Source organism: Pongo pygmaeus, chromosome 10 (genome assembly GCF_028885625.2).
Source record: "Pongo pygmaeus isolate AG05252 chromosome 10, NHGRI_mPonPyg2-v2.0_pri, whole genome shotgun sequence".
Lineage (NCBI taxonomy): Eukaryota > Metazoa > Chordata > Mammalia > Primates > Hominidae > Pongo > Pongo pygmaeus.
The window spans coordinates 27,094,441-27,115,490 of record NC_072383.2 but is presented as its reverse complement, the minus strand read 5'-3'; the positions used below and the strand labels follow the sequence as shown (position 1 = coordinate 27,115,490).

General features: G+C 38.5%; 1 protein-coding gene across 6 annotated transcripts in view; it reads right to left on the bottom strand.

The window, feature by feature from the left end:
- The window catches only part of RASSF8 (Ras association domain family member 8), a 119,765-nt gene that overhangs the window by 14,938 nt on the left and 83,777 nt on the right, over positions 1 to 21,050 (bottom strand). For 4 of the 6 annotated variants that reach the window (XM_054443184.2, XM_063672529.1, XM_054443182.2 and 1 more), the window contains one exon: positions 8,620 to 8,830. In XM_054443184.2, the coding sequence (XP_054299159.1) occupies positions 8,620 to 8,722 (103 nt within the window). In that variant the 5' untranslated portion in view covers positions 8,723 to 8,830. The remainder of the gene's footprint in view (positions 1 to 8,619; positions 8,831 to 21,050) is intronic. The other 2 variants (XM_054443186.2, XM_054443183.2) reach the window with 2 other exon arrangements.

Here is a 21,050-nt window from a genome sequence, read left to right as displayed (position 1 = left end):
CAAACAAGCCCATCAAAAAGTGGGCAAAGGATATGAACAAACACTTCTCAAAAGAAGACATTTATGTAGCCAAAAGACACATGAAAAAATGCTCACCATCACTGTCCATCAGAGAAATGCAAATCAAAACCACAATGAGATACCATCTCACACCAGTTGGAATGGCGATCATTAAAAAGTCAGGAAACAACAGATGCTGGAGAGGATGTGGAGAAATAGGAATATTTTTACACTGTTGGTGGGACTGTAAACTAGTTCAACCCTTGTGGAAGACAGTGTGGTGATTCCTCAAGGATCTAGAACTAGAAATACCATTTGACCCAGCCATCCCATTACTGGGTATATACCCAAAGGATTATAAATCAGGCTGCTATAAAGACACATGCACACATATGTTTATTGCAGCACTATTCACAATAGCAAAGACTTGGAACCAACCCAAATGTCCATCAATGATAGACTGGATTAAGAAAATGTTGCACATATACACCATGGAATACTATGCAGCCATAAAAAAGGATGAGTTCATGTCCTTTGTAGGGATATGGATGAAGCTGGAAACCATCATTCTGAGCAAACTATCGCAAGGACAGAAAACCAAACACCACATGTTCTCACTCATAGGTGGGAACTGAACAATGAGAACAGTTGGACACAGGGCAGAGAACACTGCACACCAGGCCTGTTGTGGGGTGGGGGGATGGGGTAGGGATAGCATTAGGAGAAATACCCAATGTAAATGACTTAATGGGTGCAGCACACCAACATGGCACATATATACATATGTAACAAACCTGCATGTTGTGCACATGTACCCTAGATCTTAAAGTATAATTTAAAAAAAAATGGAACTTCACACACACACACACACACACACACACACACACACACAAAAGTGTGATTATGGACAGATGCAGCTTATAGCACTACTCAACTACCTTGACTTTTGTAAAAACTACTTTTTTTTTTTTTTTTCTTTTTTAGCACTGTCCATGGCTTAATTCCCAAATATAACAAGGAAAGCCAGGTTTGACAATTAATAAACGTAGTCTTCACTAAGAAAAAAAAAAGCTGGAGGAGCCAAGATGGCCGAATAGGAACAGCTCCGGTCTACAGCTCCCAGCGCGAGCGACGCAGAAGACGGGTGATTTCTGCATTTCCATCTGAGGTACCGTGTTCATCTCACTAGGGAGTGCCAGACAGTGGGCGCAGGTCAGTGGGTGAGTGCACCGTGCGCCAGCCGAAGCAGGGGCGAGGCATTGCCTCACTCGGGAAGCGCAAGGGGTCAGGGAGTTCCCCTTCCAGGGGTGACAGACGGCACCTGGAAAATCGGGCCACTCCCACCCGAATACTGTGCTTTTCCGACAGGCTTAGGAAACGGTGCCCCAGGAGAGTATAGCCCGCACCTGGCTCAGAGGGTCCTACACCCACGGAGTCTCGCTGATTGCTAGCACAGCAGTCTGAGATCAAACAGCAAGTCGGCAGCGAGGCTGGGGGAGGGGCGCCCGCCATTGCCCAGGCTCGCTTAGGTAAACAAAGCAGCCTGGAAGCTTGAACTGGGTGGAGCCCACCACAGCTCAAGGAGGCCTGCCTGCCTCTGTAGGCTCCACCTCTGGGGGCAGGACACAGACAAACAAAAAGACAGCAGTAACCTCTGCAGACTTAAATGTCCCTGTCTGACAGCTGTGAGGAGAGCAGTGGTTCTCCCAGCACGCAGCTGGAGATCTGAGAACGGGCTGACTGCCTCCTCAAGTGGGTCCCTGACCCCGACCCCCGAGCAGCCTAACTGGGAGGCACCCCCCAGCAGGGGCAGACTGACACCTCACACGGCCGGCCAGGTACTCCAACAGACCTGCAGCTGAGGGTTCTGTCTGTTAGAAGGAAAGCTAACAGAAAGGACATCCACACCAAAAACCCATCTGTACATCACCATCATCAAAGACCAAAAGTAGATAAAACCACAAAGATGGGGAAAAAACAGAGCAGAAAAACTGGAAACTCTAAAAACCAGAGTACCTCTCCTCCTCCAAAGGAACGCAGTTCCTCACCAGCAACGGAACAAAGCTGGACGGAGAATGACTTTGACGAGCTAAGAAGGCTTCAGACGATCAAATTACTCCGAGCTACGGGAGGATATTCAAACCAAAGGCAAAGAAGTTGAAAACTTTGAAAAAAATTTAGAAGAATGTATAACTAGAATAACCAATACAGAGAAGTGCTTAAAGGAGCTGATGGAGCTGAAAACCAAGGCTCGAGAACTACGTGAAGAATGCAGAAGCCTCAGGAGCCGATGCGATCAAATGGAAGAAAGGGTATCAGCCCTGGAAGATGAAATGAATGAAATGAAGCGAGAAGGGAAGTTTAGAGAAAAAAGAATAAAAAGAAACGAGCAAAGCCTCCAAGAAATGTGGGACTATGTGAAAAGACCAAATCTACGTCTGATTGGTGTACCGGAAAGTGACGGGGAGAATGGAAACAAGTTGGAAAACACTCTGCAGGATATTATCCAGGAGAACTTCCCCAATCTAGCAAGGCAGGCCAACATTCAGATTCAGGAAATACAGAGAACGCCACAAAGATACTCCTCGAGAAGAGCAACTCCAAGACACATAATTGTCAGATTCACCAAAGTTGAAATGAAGGAAAAAATGTTAAGGGCAGCCAGAGAGAAAGGTCGGGTTACCATCAAAGGGAAGCCCATCAGACTAACAGTGGATCTCTCGGAAGAAACCCTACAAGCCAGAAGAGAGTGGGGGCCAATATTCAACATTCTTAAAGAAAAGAATTTTCAACCCAGAATTTCATATCCTGCCAAACTAAGCTTCATAAGTGAAGGAGAAATAAAATACTTCACAGACAAGCAAATGCTGAGAGATTTTGTCACCACCAGGCCTGCCCTAAAAGAGCTCCTGAAGGAAGCGCTAAATATGGAAAGGCACAACCGGTACCAGCCACTGCAAAATCATACCGAAATGTAAAGAACATCGAGACTAGGAAGAGACTGCATCAACTAACGAGCAAAATATCCAGCTAACATCATAATGACAGGATCAAATTCACACATAACAATATTAACTTTAAATGTAAATGGACTAAATGCTCCAATTAAAAGACACAGACTGGCAAACTGGATAAAGACTCAAGACCCATCAGTGTGCTGTATTCAGGAAACCCATCTCACGTGCAGAGACACACATAGGCTCAAAATAAAAGGATGGAGGAAGATCTACCAAGCAAATGGAAAACAAAAAAAGGCAGGGGTTGCAATCCTAGTCTCTGATAAAACAGACTTTAAACCAACAAAGATCAAAAGAGACAAAGAAGGCCATTACATAATGGTAAAGGGATTAATTCAACAAGAAGAGCTAACTATCCTAAATATATATGCACCCAATACAGGAGCACCCAGATTCATAAAGCAAGTCCTGAGTGACCTACAAAGAGACTTAGACTCCCACACATTAATAATGGGAGACTTTAACACCCCACTATCAACATTAGACAGATCAACGAGACAGAAAGTCAACAAGGATACCCAGGAATTGAACTCAGCTCTGCACCAAGCGGACCTAATAGACATCTACAGAACTCTCCACCCCAAATCAACAGAATATACATTTTTTTCAGCACCACACCACACCTATTCCAAAATTGACCATATACTTGGAAGTAAAGCTCTCCTCAATAAATGTAAAAGAACAGAAATTGTAACAAACTGTCTCTCAGATCACAGTGCAATCAAGCTAGAACTCAGGATTAAGAATCTCACTCAAAACCGCTCAACTACGTGGAAACTGAACAACCTGCTCCTGAATGACTACTGGGTACATAACGAAATGAAGGCAGAAATAAAGATGTTCTTTGAAACCAACGAGAACCAAGACACAACATACCAGAATCTCTGGGATGCATTCAAAGCAGTGTGTAGAGGGAAATTTATAGCACTAAATGCCCACAAGAGAAAGCAGGAAAGATCCAAAATTGACACCCTAACATCACAATTAAAAGAACTAGAAAAGCAAGAGCAAACACATTCAAAAGCTAGCAGAAGGCAAGAAATAACTAAAATCAGAGCAGAACTGAAGGAAATAGAGACACAAAAAACCCTTCAAAAAATTAATGAATCCAGGAGCTGGTTTTTTGAAAGGATCAACAAAATTGATAGACCGCTAGCAAGATTAATAAAGAAAAAAAGAGAGAAGAATCAAATAGATGCAATAAAAAATGATAAAGGGGATATCACCACCGATCCCACAGAAATACAAACTACCATCAGAGAATATTACAAACACCTCTATGCGAATAAACTAGAAAATCTAGAAGAAATGGATAAATTCCTCAACACATACACCCTCCCAAGATTAAACCAGGAAGAAGTTGAATCTCTGAATAGACCAATAACAGGAGCTGAAATTGTGGCAATAATCAATAGCTTACCAACCAAAAAAAGTCCAGGTCCAGATGGATTCACAGCCGAATTCTACCAGAGGTACAAGGAGGAGCTGGTACCATTCCTTCTGAAACTATTCCAATCAATAGAAAAAGAGGGAATCCTCCCTAACTCATTTTATGAGGCCAGCATCATCCTGATACCAAAGCCTGGCAGAGACACAACAAAAAAAGAGAATTTTAGACCAATATCCTTGATGAACATTGATGCAAAAATCCTCAATAAAATACTGGCAAACAGAATCCAGCAGCACATCAAAAAGCTTATCCACCATGATCAAGTGGGCTTCATCCCTGGGATGCAAGGCTGGTTCAATATACGCAAATCAATAAATGTAATCCAGCATATAAACAGAATGAAAGACAAAAACCACATGATTATCTCAATAGATGCAGAAAAGGCCTTTGACAAAATTCAACAACCCTTCATGCTAAAAACTCTCAATAAATTAGGAATTGATGGGACGTATCTCAAAATAATAAGAGCTATTTATGACAAACCCACAGCCAATATCATACTGAATGGGCAAAAACTGGAAGCATTCCCTTTGAAAACTGGCACAAGACAGGGATGCCCTCTCTCACCACTTCTATTCAACATAGTGTTGGAAGTTCTGGCCAGGGCAATTAGGCAGGAGAAGGAAATCAAGGGTATTCAATTAGGAAAAGAGGAAGTCAAATTATCCCTGTTTGCAGATGACATGATAGTATATCTAGAAAACCCCATTGTCTCAGCCCAAAATCTCCTTAAGCTGATAAGCAACTTCAGCAAAGTCTCAGGATACAAAATCAATGTGCAAAAATCACAAGCATTCTTATACATCAATAACAGACAAACAGAGAGCCAAATCATGAGTGAACTCCCATTCACAATTGCTTCAAAGAGAATAAAATACCTAGGAATCCAACTTACAAGGGATGTGAAAGACCTCTTCAAGGAGAACTACAAACCACTGCTCAAGGAAATAAAAGAGGATACAAACAAATGGAAGAACATTCCATGCTCATGGGTAGGAAGAATCAATATCATGAAAATGGCCATCCTTCCCAAGGTAATTTACAGATTCAATGCCATCCCCATCAAGCTACCAATGACTTTCTTCACAGAACTGGAAAAAACTACTTTAAAGTTCATATGGAACCAAAAAAGAGCCCACATCGCCAAGTCAATCCTAAGCCAAAAGAACAAAGCTGGAGGCATCACACTACCTGACTTCAAACTATACTACAAGGCTACAGTAACCAAAACAGCATGGTACTGGTACCAAAACAGAGATACAGATCAATGGAACAGAACAGAGCCATCAGAAATAATGCCACATATCTACAAGTATCTGATCTTTGACAAACCTGACAAAAACAAGAAATGGGGAAAGGATTCCCTATTTAATAAATGGTGCTGGGAAAACTGGCTAGCCATATGTAGAAAGCTGAAACTGGATCCCTTCCTTACACCTTATACAAAAATCAATTCAAGATGGATTAAAGACTTAAATGTTAGACCTAAAACCATAAAAACCCTAGAAGAAAACCTAGGCATTACCATTCAGGACATAGGCATGGGCAAGGACTTCATGTCTAAAACACCAAAAGCAATGGCAACAAAAGCCAAAATTGACAAATGGGATCTAATTAAACTAAAGAGCTTCTGCACAGCAAAAGAAACTACCATCAGAGTGAACAGGCAACCTACAAAATGGGAGAAAATTTTCGCAACCTACTCATCTGACAAAGGGCTAATATCCAGAATCTACAATGAACTCCAACAAATTTACAAGAAAAAAACAAACAACCCCATCAAAAAGTGGGCGAAGGACATGAACAGACACTTCTCAAAAGAAGACATTTATGCAGCCAAAAAACACATGAAAAAATGCTCACCATCACTGGCCATCAGAGAAATGCAAATCAAAACCACAATGAGATACCATCTCACACCAGTTAGAATGGCAATCATTAAAAAGTCCGGAAACAACAGGTGCTGGAGAGGATGTGGAGAAATAGGAACACTTTTACACTGTTGGTGGGACTGTAAACTAGTTCAACCCTTGTGGAAGTCAGTGTGGCGATTCCTCAGGGATCTAGAACTAGAAATTCCATTCGACCCAGCCATCCCATTACTGGGTATATACCCAAAGGACTATAAATCATGCTGCTATAAAGACACATGCACACGTATGTTTATTGCGGCATTATTCACAATAGCAAAGACTTGGAACCAACCCAAATGTCCAACAATGATAGACTGGATTAAGAAAATGTGGCACATATACACCATGGAATACTATGCAGCCATAAAAAATGATGAGTTCACGTCCTTTGTAGGGACATGGATGAAACTGGAAATCATCATTCTCAGTAAACTATCGCAAGAACAAAAAACCAAACACTGCATATTCTCGCTCATAGGTGGGAATTGAACAATGAGAACACATGGACACAGGAAGGGGAACATCACACTCTGGGGACTGTTGTGGGGTGGGGGGAGGGGGGAGGGATAGCATTGGGAGATATACCTAATGCTAGATGACGAGTTGGTGGGTGCAGTGCACCAGCATGGCACATGTATACATATGTAACTTACCTGCACATTGTGCACATGTACCATAAAACCTAAAGTATAATAATAATAATAATAATAATAATAATAAAAGAAAAAAAAAGAAAAAAAAAGCTGTATATTTTAATTCACATAAATTAAGTGAAGCTCTTAATACTGACAATTACTAAATAAGCTCATAGAAAGAATATGAAAAAATTAAATGCCTTAATTTTCTCCTCTTTAATAATTAAACTTAAGTCTACATATATATGATTCTCAAATGCAAAAAGAGTTTCACTGGATGTGAAAGCCCAGAATTTTCAGCATTGCTGCAATATATTCTTGTGCAATAGTGTTTAAGGAAAAATCAAAAGATGTCAATATTAGAAGAAAGTCTCTGTCTTGTATAGGGCACTGTAAACCTCTAACAGTGCATCTGCCACATCACAGGTGGCACAATCATCTCTACCAAATGCTAAAGTGCCTTGGCAACAGTATGACTCATTTCAATGCTGAGCTAATTGACATGCTTCCAATATAAACTGGCAAGACATAAAATCAACTTTTGATAAGGAGCTCAAAGACAAAGAGGCCCTGAGCACTTAGCATGGTGCTGGCCACACAGCTTCCTCTTAATACACGTTTGTTAGATGAAAGATTTAAGATGCAAATATAAACTTGGACCCATATTGCTGGTTTTACTGATGCAGGTGTTTATGCCCTCATCATTTAAGGCAACTAAATATACATAAACTATGATGAAGATAAGCTTAAAATAAATAAGAAGGAAGGGTAAAACATGGTAGGAGGATAACATGAAGCCAAGAGCTGTGCTTCATTTTCACTGTATAATAAGATTTTATTTTATTTTATTTTATTTTATTTTATTTATTGAGACCGAGTTTCGCTCTGTCACCCAAGCTGTAGTGCAGTGGCATGATCTTGGCTCACTGCAACCTCTGTCTCCTGGGTTGAAGCCATTCTCCTTCCTCAGCCTCCATAGTAGCTGGGATTACAGGTGCGCACCGCCACGCCCGGCTAATTTTTGTAGTTTTATTAAAGACGGGTTTGACCATGTTTGCCAGGCTGGTCTCAAACTCCTGACCTCAAGTGATCTGCCTGCCTCAGCTTCCCAAAGTGCTGGGATTACAGGCCTGAGCCACCATGCCCGGCCAATCATAAGATTTTAAAAGTATACATTATCTTTCCAGTGAAGAACGATGTTATTTCATTTGTTGTATTTTCTAAAAGTATGGAGAAATAAACAATAGGTGGGATTTTTCCTAATGAGAGATTCTGGGAACTAATCTAAATCCTTAATCTGGGTCTAAATTTTGGCTCAGGGAAACATCTTTAGTTTCAGAAGTCACTGTTTAGGCTGAACAACAGGAGAGGAGAAGGCAGTGTAGATGTTAACTCAGGGTTAGTAAAATCTAGGGGTGTCAGAGAACAAGCATCATCACAGATTTACCTAAATACAGGCAAACTTTAATAAGTATAAGAGTGCCTGTGAGACTTATTATGGAACCAAATGAACAAAATCCCCTAGAAATCTATATTTAAAACAAACACATACAACGAAAGTAAGCACAATGTACTTTTCTCAGATACCCACAGAGTTCACTTACCTATTGCTTGAGCTAAGGCTATGACAACCTCCTGGCAAGTTGTGACTTCAGTGACTCCACAAACAATCCTCTGAACTCCATCCACCCATACTTTAAGTTCCATGGTGCACCGTCCAGTCACTCAAGGCCCCTGAGAGTGGTCATCAGGGTGTTAGGTCATGTCTCTAGCTGCAGGAACACGGAGTGGAGAAGGCTGAGTCTATGTAGTCTGCTAAAAAAGGGCAAAAAATCACTTGTAATAAAATGAATCAACATTTCTTCTATTAAGTATGTAAGTATTACACAAAACAAATTTTAACATATCATAATCTCACTGAAGTACACAGGCTTATTTTACAGAAATGAATTAAGCAACACAAATGCAACTACAGTCACCTATCATGACAGTGTTTCATATTACAACTATTTTTATCATAATTTTAATCATGAACTCATGCTCCATTAGGTCAAAAATTCCTATTTAGTTGCCAAGCCCTATTCAATATATGCGCTGTTTTTCTGTCCTGTTTTTTTCTTTTTGGATTATTAGGATAATTTCTGAGGCAAAAATAAAGAAAAAAAGTTTGTCATTTTAGGAATTATCAATAAAACTGAACCACTTTGCAGTGTGCAGTGTTTTGCCAATATTGAGTATTAACAAATTTAAGAACAGTTGTCAAAGTATCTTACTCAGCTCACATTCCTGATTTAAAACAAACAAACGAAAAAACTGCTACCTGCCTGCCTTCCTAATATCAATTTCCCTTATTATTTCATTCTCTCTTCTCATGTACGATGTCTTGACAACTGTTTTAAATGTGTCCCTTGCCTCCCTCTCCCCACAGGACAAAGAGTGTCTTCCCGCTGAAATGCCAACACCAGGCACAGCATGAAGACAGGTGGGTAAAAAATCTTAGTCGAAGGAAACGAATTCCTTTGACGACCAACAGTTTCGTCATGTATGAACTGTTTATCCTTTTCTCATTTAACTGGGTTTGACAGTTTTCTTAAATTACAAGAGTTATTCAAAAAATATAAACATTAACCCTTTGTTCTACTTGCTGTGTTTACCCAGTGTTTGATTTTGTATTTGGCTGCATTACATGCCAAGCAGAAATTTTTACTTTATCATATAGTCAAACCAAATATTCTTTATTTCCTGTATTGCTAAGTTAAAGAAATGTAAGAAAGCCAGTAAATAAAGTTAAACAAGTTCCTTTACAGCTAGACTTCTCTGAGACTTTAATAGGCTGGTGTGCACTCTAAATTTCAAAGGAGAGTTTTATGCTGCCCAATCTAGAGAACATTTAAGAAAACAGAAAAGTTCTGACTTGTTTCCTCTTCTGCGAGGCACTCTATTTACTAAAAATAGAATATGTTTTATTCTTTCTTGGGATAAAATTAAGGTATCAAAAATGGCCAAAGATTAATATATTGCTTTATTAAATTTTTGTAAAAGCTGGATTAAAGTCTATTTAAAGTGCCTTCTTATTCATTAAATATCTTAAACTTGGGAAATCAAGCAAGAAAGGGTACAGATCTCATTAAGCCCCCCTGCCACCAAGAAACTCATCATTTCAAATGATCCTATGGGACTTTTTTTTTTCAGTTGTGGAAGAAAACATAAGATCTATCCATTTAACACATTTTTAAGTACATGATACAGTATTATTAACTACAGGCATCATGTTGGACAGCAGATCTCTAGAACTTACTCATAATTGTGTAACTGAAACTTTATACCCCTTCTACAAGCAACTGCCCATTTCGCTCTGTCTGCAGCCCCCAACAACTTACATTCTATTCTCTGTTTCTATAAATCTGATGTTAGGTATCTCACAGAAGTTTTATATTCCTTTTTAGACTTTAGCATATTGCCACATATTTTCCTATATGAATTATCATTATTTCACTTTGAACTTTTAGTCATATATTGAATCATTCATTCAACACAGTATTGGAAATTCAGGCCAGGGCAATCAGGCAAGAGAAAGAAATAAAGTGTAGTCAAATGGGAAGAGAGGAAGTCAAGTTGTCTTTCTTTGCAGATGACGTGATCCAATATCTGGAAAACCCCATAGTCTCAGCCCAAAATACTCCCCTCTAGGAGCTGTAACCCTGATCTTTGTATCAGCTCCAACAGTTCTGTGCCCAGCCCCAGAACCAGACTAGAGAGGAAAACGGAAGTCCTACACTGTAGGTGCGTGTGGTGGATCGGTCATCGTTCAGACTAAAGACCTAGGAAGCAAAAGGACATCCCAATTGGAATTTGGAATATATTTTTCCATGGAAACAGTGATGCAGATAGAAGGCTCTACTGCAAAGGTTTTAATATAGTTCAGTTATTGTTTTCATTATGAGGTTTCTAGATGCAAGTCACTATTATTTTAATAATTTTTACAATGAAGCACTAGGCTTATTCACTAACATGCTACCAGGGAACAAGTATTCTTTAGCTAAGAACCATTTATTGTTGTAATATCCTCCTGGAATTGAGCATTTGCATTTGTGGAAACATATTACCTCAAGATCAATGCTTTCTTAAAGGAATTACAGCCAATCTCCATTATTTGCAGATTCCATATTTGTGAAACCTACCTAGTTGCTAAAAATTTGTTTTAATCCCAAAAATCACTATTTGTGGTGCTTTCAGGGTTATTTGTGGATATGCACAGGGTGTGAAAGTTTTGAGCTGCCTGACACACACGCTCCCAGCTGAGACTGAACAAGGTGACGTTGCCTTTGTGTTTCAGCTCTCGTACTGTCAACATGTGTCCTTTCTCAGTCTACTTGGTGCCATGTTTTTTGTGAGTTTTGTTGCTGGGATTTCACCATTTAAAATGGCCCCCAAGCATAGTGCTGAAGTGGTGTCCAGGGTTTCTGAGGCAAGAAGGCTGTGAGGTGACTCATGGGGAAAAAATATGTATTATGTAAACTTTGTTTAGGCACGAGTTATATAGTGCTGTTGGGTGTGGGTTCAATGTTAATGAATCAATAAGCACTCAGTTGAGTTTCTTATTCAAAGCCCATCTCCAGATAGTTTATTGACAATTATATTTTTCTCAACCATATGCAATGTTAAAGCTCTGTCTGTGACTGAAATAGAGACTTCTCTCATACCCAGAGGTTTTAATCAACAGTGCATAAAACAGTATTGGAAATCTTTTGGGAGTACAATATTTTGTAGAATAACTAAAGAATAGCACTTATTTCTGAATTAACAATTTGGGTAAATTTTGGTCTGCCAATATTTAGCATATTGAATATAAATGTTTATATTTAATGTTTGTTAAATAAGTTATCTTTAAACAGAAAAAACACATAAAGCAAGGTTATGTATTGATGGGTTCCAAAAATGTTGTAACCAGAAACTCCCCGAAAACTAACAGGAATATTCATTATTAAACTGAATAAGCTCATGCTCTTTCTTCTACTATTTATTACCCTCAGGTGCCAGCATTCACACATGCCCAATGATTTAACACTCTCAAATATTACACACTTAAGTATTCGGCAATTGTGGAAATAAATGGCACAAGTACTTATTATATGTTATGCACCATGCACCGTGTTTCATTTATTCCTCACAACATAATTCATCAAGTTAGATATGATTAGTCTCATTTCAATATGAGAAAAGTGAGTCTCAGAAAGCTTAAATAACTTTTTCCAGTGTCAAAAAAATCTAGTAATTTGGGACACATATTTGAAATTTGGCTGAATACAGAAACTAAAGAATAAATAAGGCTAGGATTCCCAAAAGGATTCACTGTACCCAATAAATGTTTTTTTAAAATGTCCTAAACCACCCTAAGAAATCTTATCTTTAATCACCTGGAAACTGGTTTTTGTCAATAAACAACGATCAGATAATATATACAAACTTGCCATTTCAAAAGCAAGAAAAGAGGTGCTAAATCATGTAAGAAACTGCAAAGAATTAATTAATTCAAAGAATCTATGAAAAACACATGCCAGCAAAATGAGCATCTGATGCTCAGGTTCCTTTTTCAGCATCAATGAATTATTCCTTCAGTTTTGGAAAATCACATCCAGCTTTATTTCTACAGAATCCTAAATAAAATATGTCTGAACATACACATTAATTTTAACTCCTGTCTTAAATACAAAGCAAAATTTCTTGGAGATTTTCTGCATTTTCTTTAAATTCACACTATTAAAATATACTTTCTGGAATAAGCCATTTTGTTTGAGGCAATGTTGATTAGTGGAAACAAGATGCACCAAGGTTCAAATCCCGAGTCTACTACTTCTTGTGTGATTTAAGTCAAGACACATATTTTTCCAAGCAGCATTTGTAAGAAATGGAATGAAATAATGTCTTTTCAAATTGTACCTTATCTAGTACAGGGCTCGGCACACAGTTTGAATTCAAGAGTTAGGTCTGGGTACGGAAGTGAAAGTTCTAACTTAAAAAGTATAAACTTCTTTTTTATGGACAGACAAATCAATAGCAATGCAAACTTTCAGAAACATTTATACTAATAAGAGCATCTGAAAATAAAGACATTTTAGGTTATTAATCCACATACCTAGAGCAGCAGCACATTCAAAAATTGTAAGTAGATATTAGAAATGGTATCATATTTTAAAATTTCAGTCACATCTAGTATAAAACATGCTATGAATCAAGTTAAAGTTATTGGTGTGAGAATACTGATCCTTCTATTAAGAATTATGTCTTTGGCTGGGCATGGTCGCTCACGCCTGTAATCCCAGCACTTTGGGAGGCCGAGGCGGGTGATCATGAGGTCTGGAGATCGAGACCATCCTAACTAACACGTGAAACCCTGTCTCTACTAAAAATACAAAAAATTAGCCAGGCGTGGTGGCACGCACCTGTAGTCCCAGCTACTTGGGAAGCTGAGGCCAGGAGAATGGCGTGAACCCGGGAGGCAGAGCTTGCAGTGAGCAGAGATCATGCTACTGTACTCCAGCCTAGGCGACAGAGCGAGACTCCGTCTCAAAAAAAAAAAAGAATTCCGTCTTTTCCTTAGGATAAACTTTTCAAATGAATATAACTAGTAACTTTAGTTTTTCATTTAGCATCAAATTTACACTGAGTGCTACAAGGGCACTCAGTTGAGTTTCTTATTAAAAGCCCATCTCCAGATAGCTTATTGACAATTATATTTTTTCGAACATATACAATGTTAAAGCTCTATGACTTTGAAGTAGACTTCTCTCATACCCAGCAGGGTTAATCAACGGTGCATAAAACAGCATTGGAAATCTTTTGGGAGTACAATATTCTGCAGAATAACTAAAGGGTGGCACTTATTTCTAAATTAACAATTTGGGTTAATTTTTGCCAGTCAATTAAAGTTCACAGTGGAAATGTAAGATTTTTATGTAGTAATTGTAATTCAAGGAAAAGCAAAATCTTTATGTAAAATTACCTGTTTTAGAAAACTAAGAGATATGTTTTCAATAATCAAAGGCTCGTCTCAAAAATTAGCCCAGCTTCAGAATAATTCCTCTTACTAATCTCATTTACTAACCAACACCACTAAAAAGTCATTTCTTCCCATTCCTTCCAAGTTATGTTTTGTAAAATCATTCTAATACCCCATGGAAACACAAGAACATGCTTGTTAGACTGAATTCTTCTGTGACACCTATCTGACAGAAGTGCACTTACAAGGCAAGTATTTAGCTTGGGATTGTAAGCCCAGAACACCATACCTTAAAAAGGGTGAAGGAGGGCTGGGCGCAGTGGTTCACGCCTGTAATCCCAGCACTTTGGGAGGCCAAGGTAGGCGGATCACCTGAGGTCAGGAGTTCAAGACCAGCCTGGCCAATATGGTGAAACCCCATCTCTACTAAAAATACAAAAAAAAAATTAGCCGGGTATGACCGTGGGCATCTGTAATCCCAGCTACCAGGGAGGCTGAGGCAGGAGAATCGCTTGAACATGAGAGGTGGAGGTTGTGGGGAGCCAAGAATGCACCATTGCACTCCAGCCTGGGTAACAAGAGTGAAACTCCATCTGAAAAAAACAAAACACAACAAACAAACAAATAAAAAAACAAAACAAAAACAAAAACAAAAAGGCAAGAGAGGAAGAAGGCACAGAGAGGCTAGAGAGAGCCATGAGTGGCATGAAAAAGTAGCCACTTGGGAGGTATGAAAAATGAAAAATAGTGCAAAGGAATGGAGAGCAACACACAGAAATGTACAATTCAGTCTTGGTCAGGGCTTCCAGTGGACCTGTAGCCCTCATTACAAGCCAATTCCTGATGGGCCCAATCTCTCCAGTACTAGTAGCCCTGAGTCAACTCTAACTGGAATGCCACCATTCCACACAAATGCCATTATTCTCAGCATATGCATCTTTCTTCTCTTTTTTTTCCCCCTCCTCTCTACCACTCCAGCCTTGCTATATTCTTCTTCCCAAGTCATAAGCCTACCAACAACACTCAAAAATACATTTGGTTCTACCTGGTGAAGGCTCTAAAGAAGCTGTCAGCTTCTCATACCTAGAGATGTCAGGGATGGGTGGATGATGGTACTTTCTCCAGGCATGTAAAAGGTTATTCATTTCAGAGTTCCCGGAAACCAAATGGATCAGCACAGTGCACAGTGAGTGCTTTTAATTTCATGCTGCCTCAGCATCCATTTTTAAATATAAGTCAACCCGGCTCAATTGCGCTTGACATAGTTTCCAGTACTACAGCCTACCCAAATGGTTCCAGCCAGTGGCCAGGAATAAAACCTTGGAGGTATCTCTCCTGCCTCATGGACTGGGCTTCCTGCTTTCCAGCCACTTCCTTTAAATGGACCCTTATGGCATCTGCCTGTGACTCACATTTCATTACCCAAAATAGAATGCTACTTGCCAGCTCCCTTTCTCTCTACCTGCTTGCGACCTGACCTACCTACATGTGGCCTCCAGGCGTGCTGTGTACCCCCCAGGGTCTGTAAGTACTACAAACTCTTGAACTTTCACAGTGTGGCTGTCTTTGAAGCCATGCCTACAATCTGACCCCTGATGGCAAGGCAGCCCTGAAGGGACCCAGGCAGGTGGATCTCCTGCTGGTGCTCTTTTGTCCAGGCCTCTCTGCTGCTAGAGACGGTAGTTACCAGTTAAGTCAACATAGTTTCATTCAAAGTATTAATATGTCTCACCTTTCATAGCTGGCAGCCCACTGGCCATCAACTAGTACAGTCATTTCACTGAATATAGAAGGCTGAGGCCTGGCCAGGTTATACACAGGATCAAGGTCCCATGCACAGGTGACAGCAGAGCCAGTCTTTGCACAAAACTACTTTAGATTATTCAGAAAACTGAAATTAAATGATTAAGTTTTACATATATTTAAATAAAGTGCCCAGTACAGAAGATGTTGAGGGAGTTGCCCCTCTCAAGAATTCTAGTTAAAAGAGATCATAAAATGAGTTATTATTGATATAAGAACATTAGCAAGAAAAAACTATGTGTGGTCTGTTCTTGCTAATTTTCTTAAATGTTTATGGAAGGTGGAACAATATGGGACCTTACAATTTGACTTTCCTGGCACAAAATCTCATAAATAAGAAATATAAAAATAATATACCATTGGGCTCCATTTCTTGCTGCAGTATTATAAAAGGGAACATAAAAAGCCATCTGTTTTGCAATTATACTTTCTGTTAGGATCCCAGACTACTTTGCAACCCTCCAGAGATGATCTGAGGCATGTGTGTAGTGCCAAGTTCTGTGATGGTTTAACTCCTGTTAAAGCTCTCAGAACTGGGATTAGAGACCACACTCTCAAAGTCTTCATGTGAAAATCCCTGAACTCTGCCACCAATTAAATTATGCTTTCTACTACATGTGCTATTTCATGGCTTTCTTTCACCAATCATGAGAAAACTGGCAGTGAGTATAATACACTCCTACGGAAAAAAAAAATTAGTGGAAACTTGGTGATATTTTAAGGTAGATTTAAGTATAACTATATCTGTGATATTTCTTCTTAAGCAGGTACATATTGGTACCTTCATTGAAAACCAACTAGCCAAATGGTAGCACCTTGCTTTTACTGAATCTAGCAACAAGAATTCTTACTATGTGAAAGACACAATGTTGACTGTTTTATATAAATACTATTTTTTTTTAAAGAGATGGGGTCTCCTTATGTTGCCCAGCTGGTCTTGAACTTCTGGCCTCAAGTGATTCTCCTACCTCGATCTCCCAAAGTGCTGAGATTATAGCCCTGAGCCACCATGCCCAGCCACTCTTTTATTTAATCCTTGAAAAAAATTTTTTAAGTCTTTTTGGCTGTCACCAAGGCAGAACAGATATTTAATCCTTTTAATACTCATCTGTTGCTCTATGTGACATGAATTATTAAACAAAAGAGGAAATGCAGGCATAGAGAATCAGTAACTTACTCAGGGTTACCCACCCAGTAAGTGGCAGATGCAAATCTAACACTCAGAACCACTACACAGTTACTTCTATTCATGAAATAAAGTTATTAGCAAAGTTTGCAAGGACATTTGTAATCACTAATTCTGGCTTAGGAGAGACAGTAATCAAGTAAATGTGACCATGGGAATTATAATTTCCAACACTACTAAACCAAATGATATAAATTTAGTCAATTGTTGCCACAGAAATAAGGAGAAGAAAGAGCTGGTGTTCAATAACCAAATCAGACTTAGGAATATACTACCCCTGAGGTTCCTGGTGAAAACCGCTCCTTCCAGTCTTTCTCATCTTAGTAAAGCAGGAATAGAGCTCCAGTCTGAATCCAGATGTTATCTGATCGCCCAAATCTATGTCCTTTCCATTAAAATCTGTCTGCCAATCAGTTTTCTTCTGCACACCTGAATAAGTATGGGCCACCTGATTAGGGACTTTTTGTCTATGTAAAAGACATGTAAGAGATGGCAAATTAAGTTCATTACCTTCCAGTCACCATTCAGGTATAAAGAATCTAATTCCTGAATTTAATGTTTAAAAATCAAACTACTTGAATTATTTACATATTTAATATTTAACATTTTGCAATGAAATCCACCATTCTACTTAATAGGAGATAAAAAGACATTTATTTTTTATCCATGAAACCAAGATAACTATGGACTTCTCATTTATGGTATTGTAAATATTGAGCCCATAAATCCTGACAAGAACATTTCTATAGTTACAATAAAGTAAATCTGAAAACTTTTCAACAAAACATTGTCCATTGTTAGGACTACAGTGGTGGCTTCAAAGAGCCAAACGTCACATATCAAAGCATATTCCTTTGCAGGTATACATTTTTAAAGCTAAGTTGGTATGGAAATACTTCAAAGACAAAATAATTTTGTGAGAAAACGGTAATAAAACAAATATGTAAGATTAAGGAAAATTTGAGCCCCTGACTCATGAGTCAGAGTGGCTGCTAGACTATAAAACTTCTACTGGACTTCAGTGTTAAAATTTAATGAGCACAGTAGGCAAAGCAGAAAACTTTAATGTTTCTTAAAATTTCTTTACTATACTTATTCAGTTGATAAAATACTAAATGCTTTAAGGATATGGAAGCCAAAAATAATATTTGGTAAAACCAACCATGCATGATCCCTATGAGTCTTTGTTAAATTAAGGCTATTTCAGTTCATAGAGAACAAAAAAAGTGTCCATTCAAACAATTTGAAAAGGCAGTTAGTTTTTCCTTAATCTCTAAGGGTTAAGAATAATTTCGATTGTTCTGTTTGTTTTCTGAAGAAAATCTAAGCCAATTAAATAATTAAGTCCCTAGATGAAATGCAAAAATAGGTACATCCTGTGGTGATATTTCAAAGTAACAGGTATCTTTCAGTGTAGCGAAATTTGAAGAGAGGCTCATTATTCAGTGTAATAAAACAAATAATGCTTTTGTTCCAAACAGCTATACTTTATTCTTCATACTCTCTATAGTTGCCATTCTCTTTAAAGAGATACTGTGTGCTGCTGCTCTGCAATTAATTGGGAAAGTTTTGGGCTTTAAATAATCTAGGAGGTGCTGTACTGTTTAATGAGTGTTTCATACTACTGGAGAAGATAGATACTAAGTTTAAGATGTGCATTGTGAAATTCCAGGGCAAAATACCTGATATTTATTGTAAATATCAGTGATACTGATTAAAGTGGTACTCTATTTTACAGTATTCTACATATAGAATTGAGCTTAGGCCTGGTCTCTGTCCTTTACTGAAAGTACATCACCAGGTACAGACGAATGTGACATAGTCATCAGCAGTCAGAATGAATGAGCTATACAACCTAACCTACAGCACATGAGTAATATAAATAGCTCAACTGTAGGGTACAGCTACTGAATCAATTAACTGTATAAAATTCTAACATACTTTCCAAAATAAACTTCATGCTTAAGGAGGGAAAAACCCTAGTTTTTGCTAAGCTTACATAAATATATTTGCATTTCATTAATATATCTGACTTCCACTATGTGTTTATATTTAAGTCCTACAATTTCACAGTAAAAACCAAAACTCAAGCACTGCTACAAGCAGTCTTCCTGGCAGAGACTGCTTGCGGAATCTCTGCCAGGAAACTCATGGAATGAAATGGGTTAAGCAAACTGGCAAAAATCACTCCAGCAGTCACAAAAATCTCCAGCCTGCCTTAGTGAGTTGCAAAGTGGGAGGGAGTAGCAGCATGGCAATAGTGACTATTTAGATAGAAGAGGACTGGGAATAGTATTGGGACAGTGTTCATGCCTAGCAGTTGAGATAACGAGGTTTTTAAAGAAACATTTTAATTGCAGTATAACATACAGAAAAATTCAGAAATCTTAAGTTATGAATTTTCACAAAGTGAACACACTCGTCTAATCACCTCGAAGATCAAGAAAAGCCCCTCTCCTAGTCCCAACACCCTCCCTCAAAGGCAACTATTATTATGATCTTTATCATCACAGACTAGTTTTGTCTGTTTTTGGACTCTATAAACAGACTGCATCATATGTAATGTTGCCTGGTTTCTTTGGCGTTACATTATGTTTGCTGAGTTTCATCTGTGTTGCTGTGCATAGCAATTGTCCATTCTTTCTCTCTGCAGTAGAGATTTCTATTGAATAAACAAACCACAATGTATTCATCTATTCTACTGCTGATAGGCAATTGGGTTTCCAGTTTTTTGGCTATTACAAATAACGCTGCTTTGAGCACTTGTACTTAGGAACAAAACTGCTGCATTCTGCAATTGCCTGCTAACTGATCTCCCTGCCTTCCCATCCTGTCTCCCTCCTTGCACATCCACTTTGCAGATTACTGCTAGAGGTAAATGTTTTTCAAATAAAATTGGATTCCATTCTCCTGGTCAGAATCTTCCAATGGCTCTCCACCGCCTTCAGGATAAAATCCAAACTCTGCACAGGTTACTGATGTGCTACCCCTTAATCATCTTGCAACTCTCCCAGTTCCCCTCTACCCTTATGCCAAGACATTTCTGTTCTCTCAATCTATCCTCTCCCAAGCATCTCTGAGCTGCATATGCTGCTCTCCTTCCTTGGTAAATGCTTTGCATTCTTCTCTGCTAATTCTTGCACATCGTTCAACAGGCAGCTTTTCCCAGTTTTTTGGTGTGGAGGTGGCCACTCTCCCTGTGCTTTCAAAGCATTAGGTGGTTTTGTTTCATATCAAAGTGGTTAACTGGCTACTCCTCTGATTGTCCTATTACCTCTGGAACCCCTCAGCATAGTGGCTGGCACAGAATGGGTGAACCATGTGTGTTTGTCGAATAATATAGGCACTAATTGTACAGGACGGAAACAAACAGAGTTTATGCTTAACTAGGGGGGGAATGGGCACAATACTAATGAGAAAATGTCAGTGTGATCCCAGAGGCAATACAATTGGCATTCGAGTATTTTAAGCAGTACTGCAGAAAAGCCCTGCAGTATTGATTTAAACTCCTGAAATAAATCTTACCACTAATTGATGCTACTGTGAATATTATATCACACTGTAAAACCCTTAAGTATATCGCAACGCACTATCTCAAGAAAAAATGCTATTGTTCTAACCTACAATTTGTGGTTTCATAAAACAATTAATTGAAATAATTTATAAATATTTTCAAAACGCTCAGGGACAGGAAATGCTCAAGTAAATCATACTTATAAAAAAGGTAGAAAATTACAAAGAAAATATCTATATGTAGCTTAGAAATGAAAAAAAAATCAGTACAGTATAAAATTATCCTGACACATTTCTTAACACCTTATCACTTAAGCAAAGCCTTTTACTCCCTAAAAACAAGTTAATCAAAATAGGCTGAATCTCATCAGGAAAGAAGACATGCTCCACCCTACAAACTCAGAAGGTTTTAATAAAAAGAATGTAAGGAGTCTAATGAAATCAAAACGAAGGAATTCATAAAGTAAACAATGCAGATTTTCAAGCCATTTTCAGATTCTGGTTTATAAATTATCTATCTGAATAACTTGTTT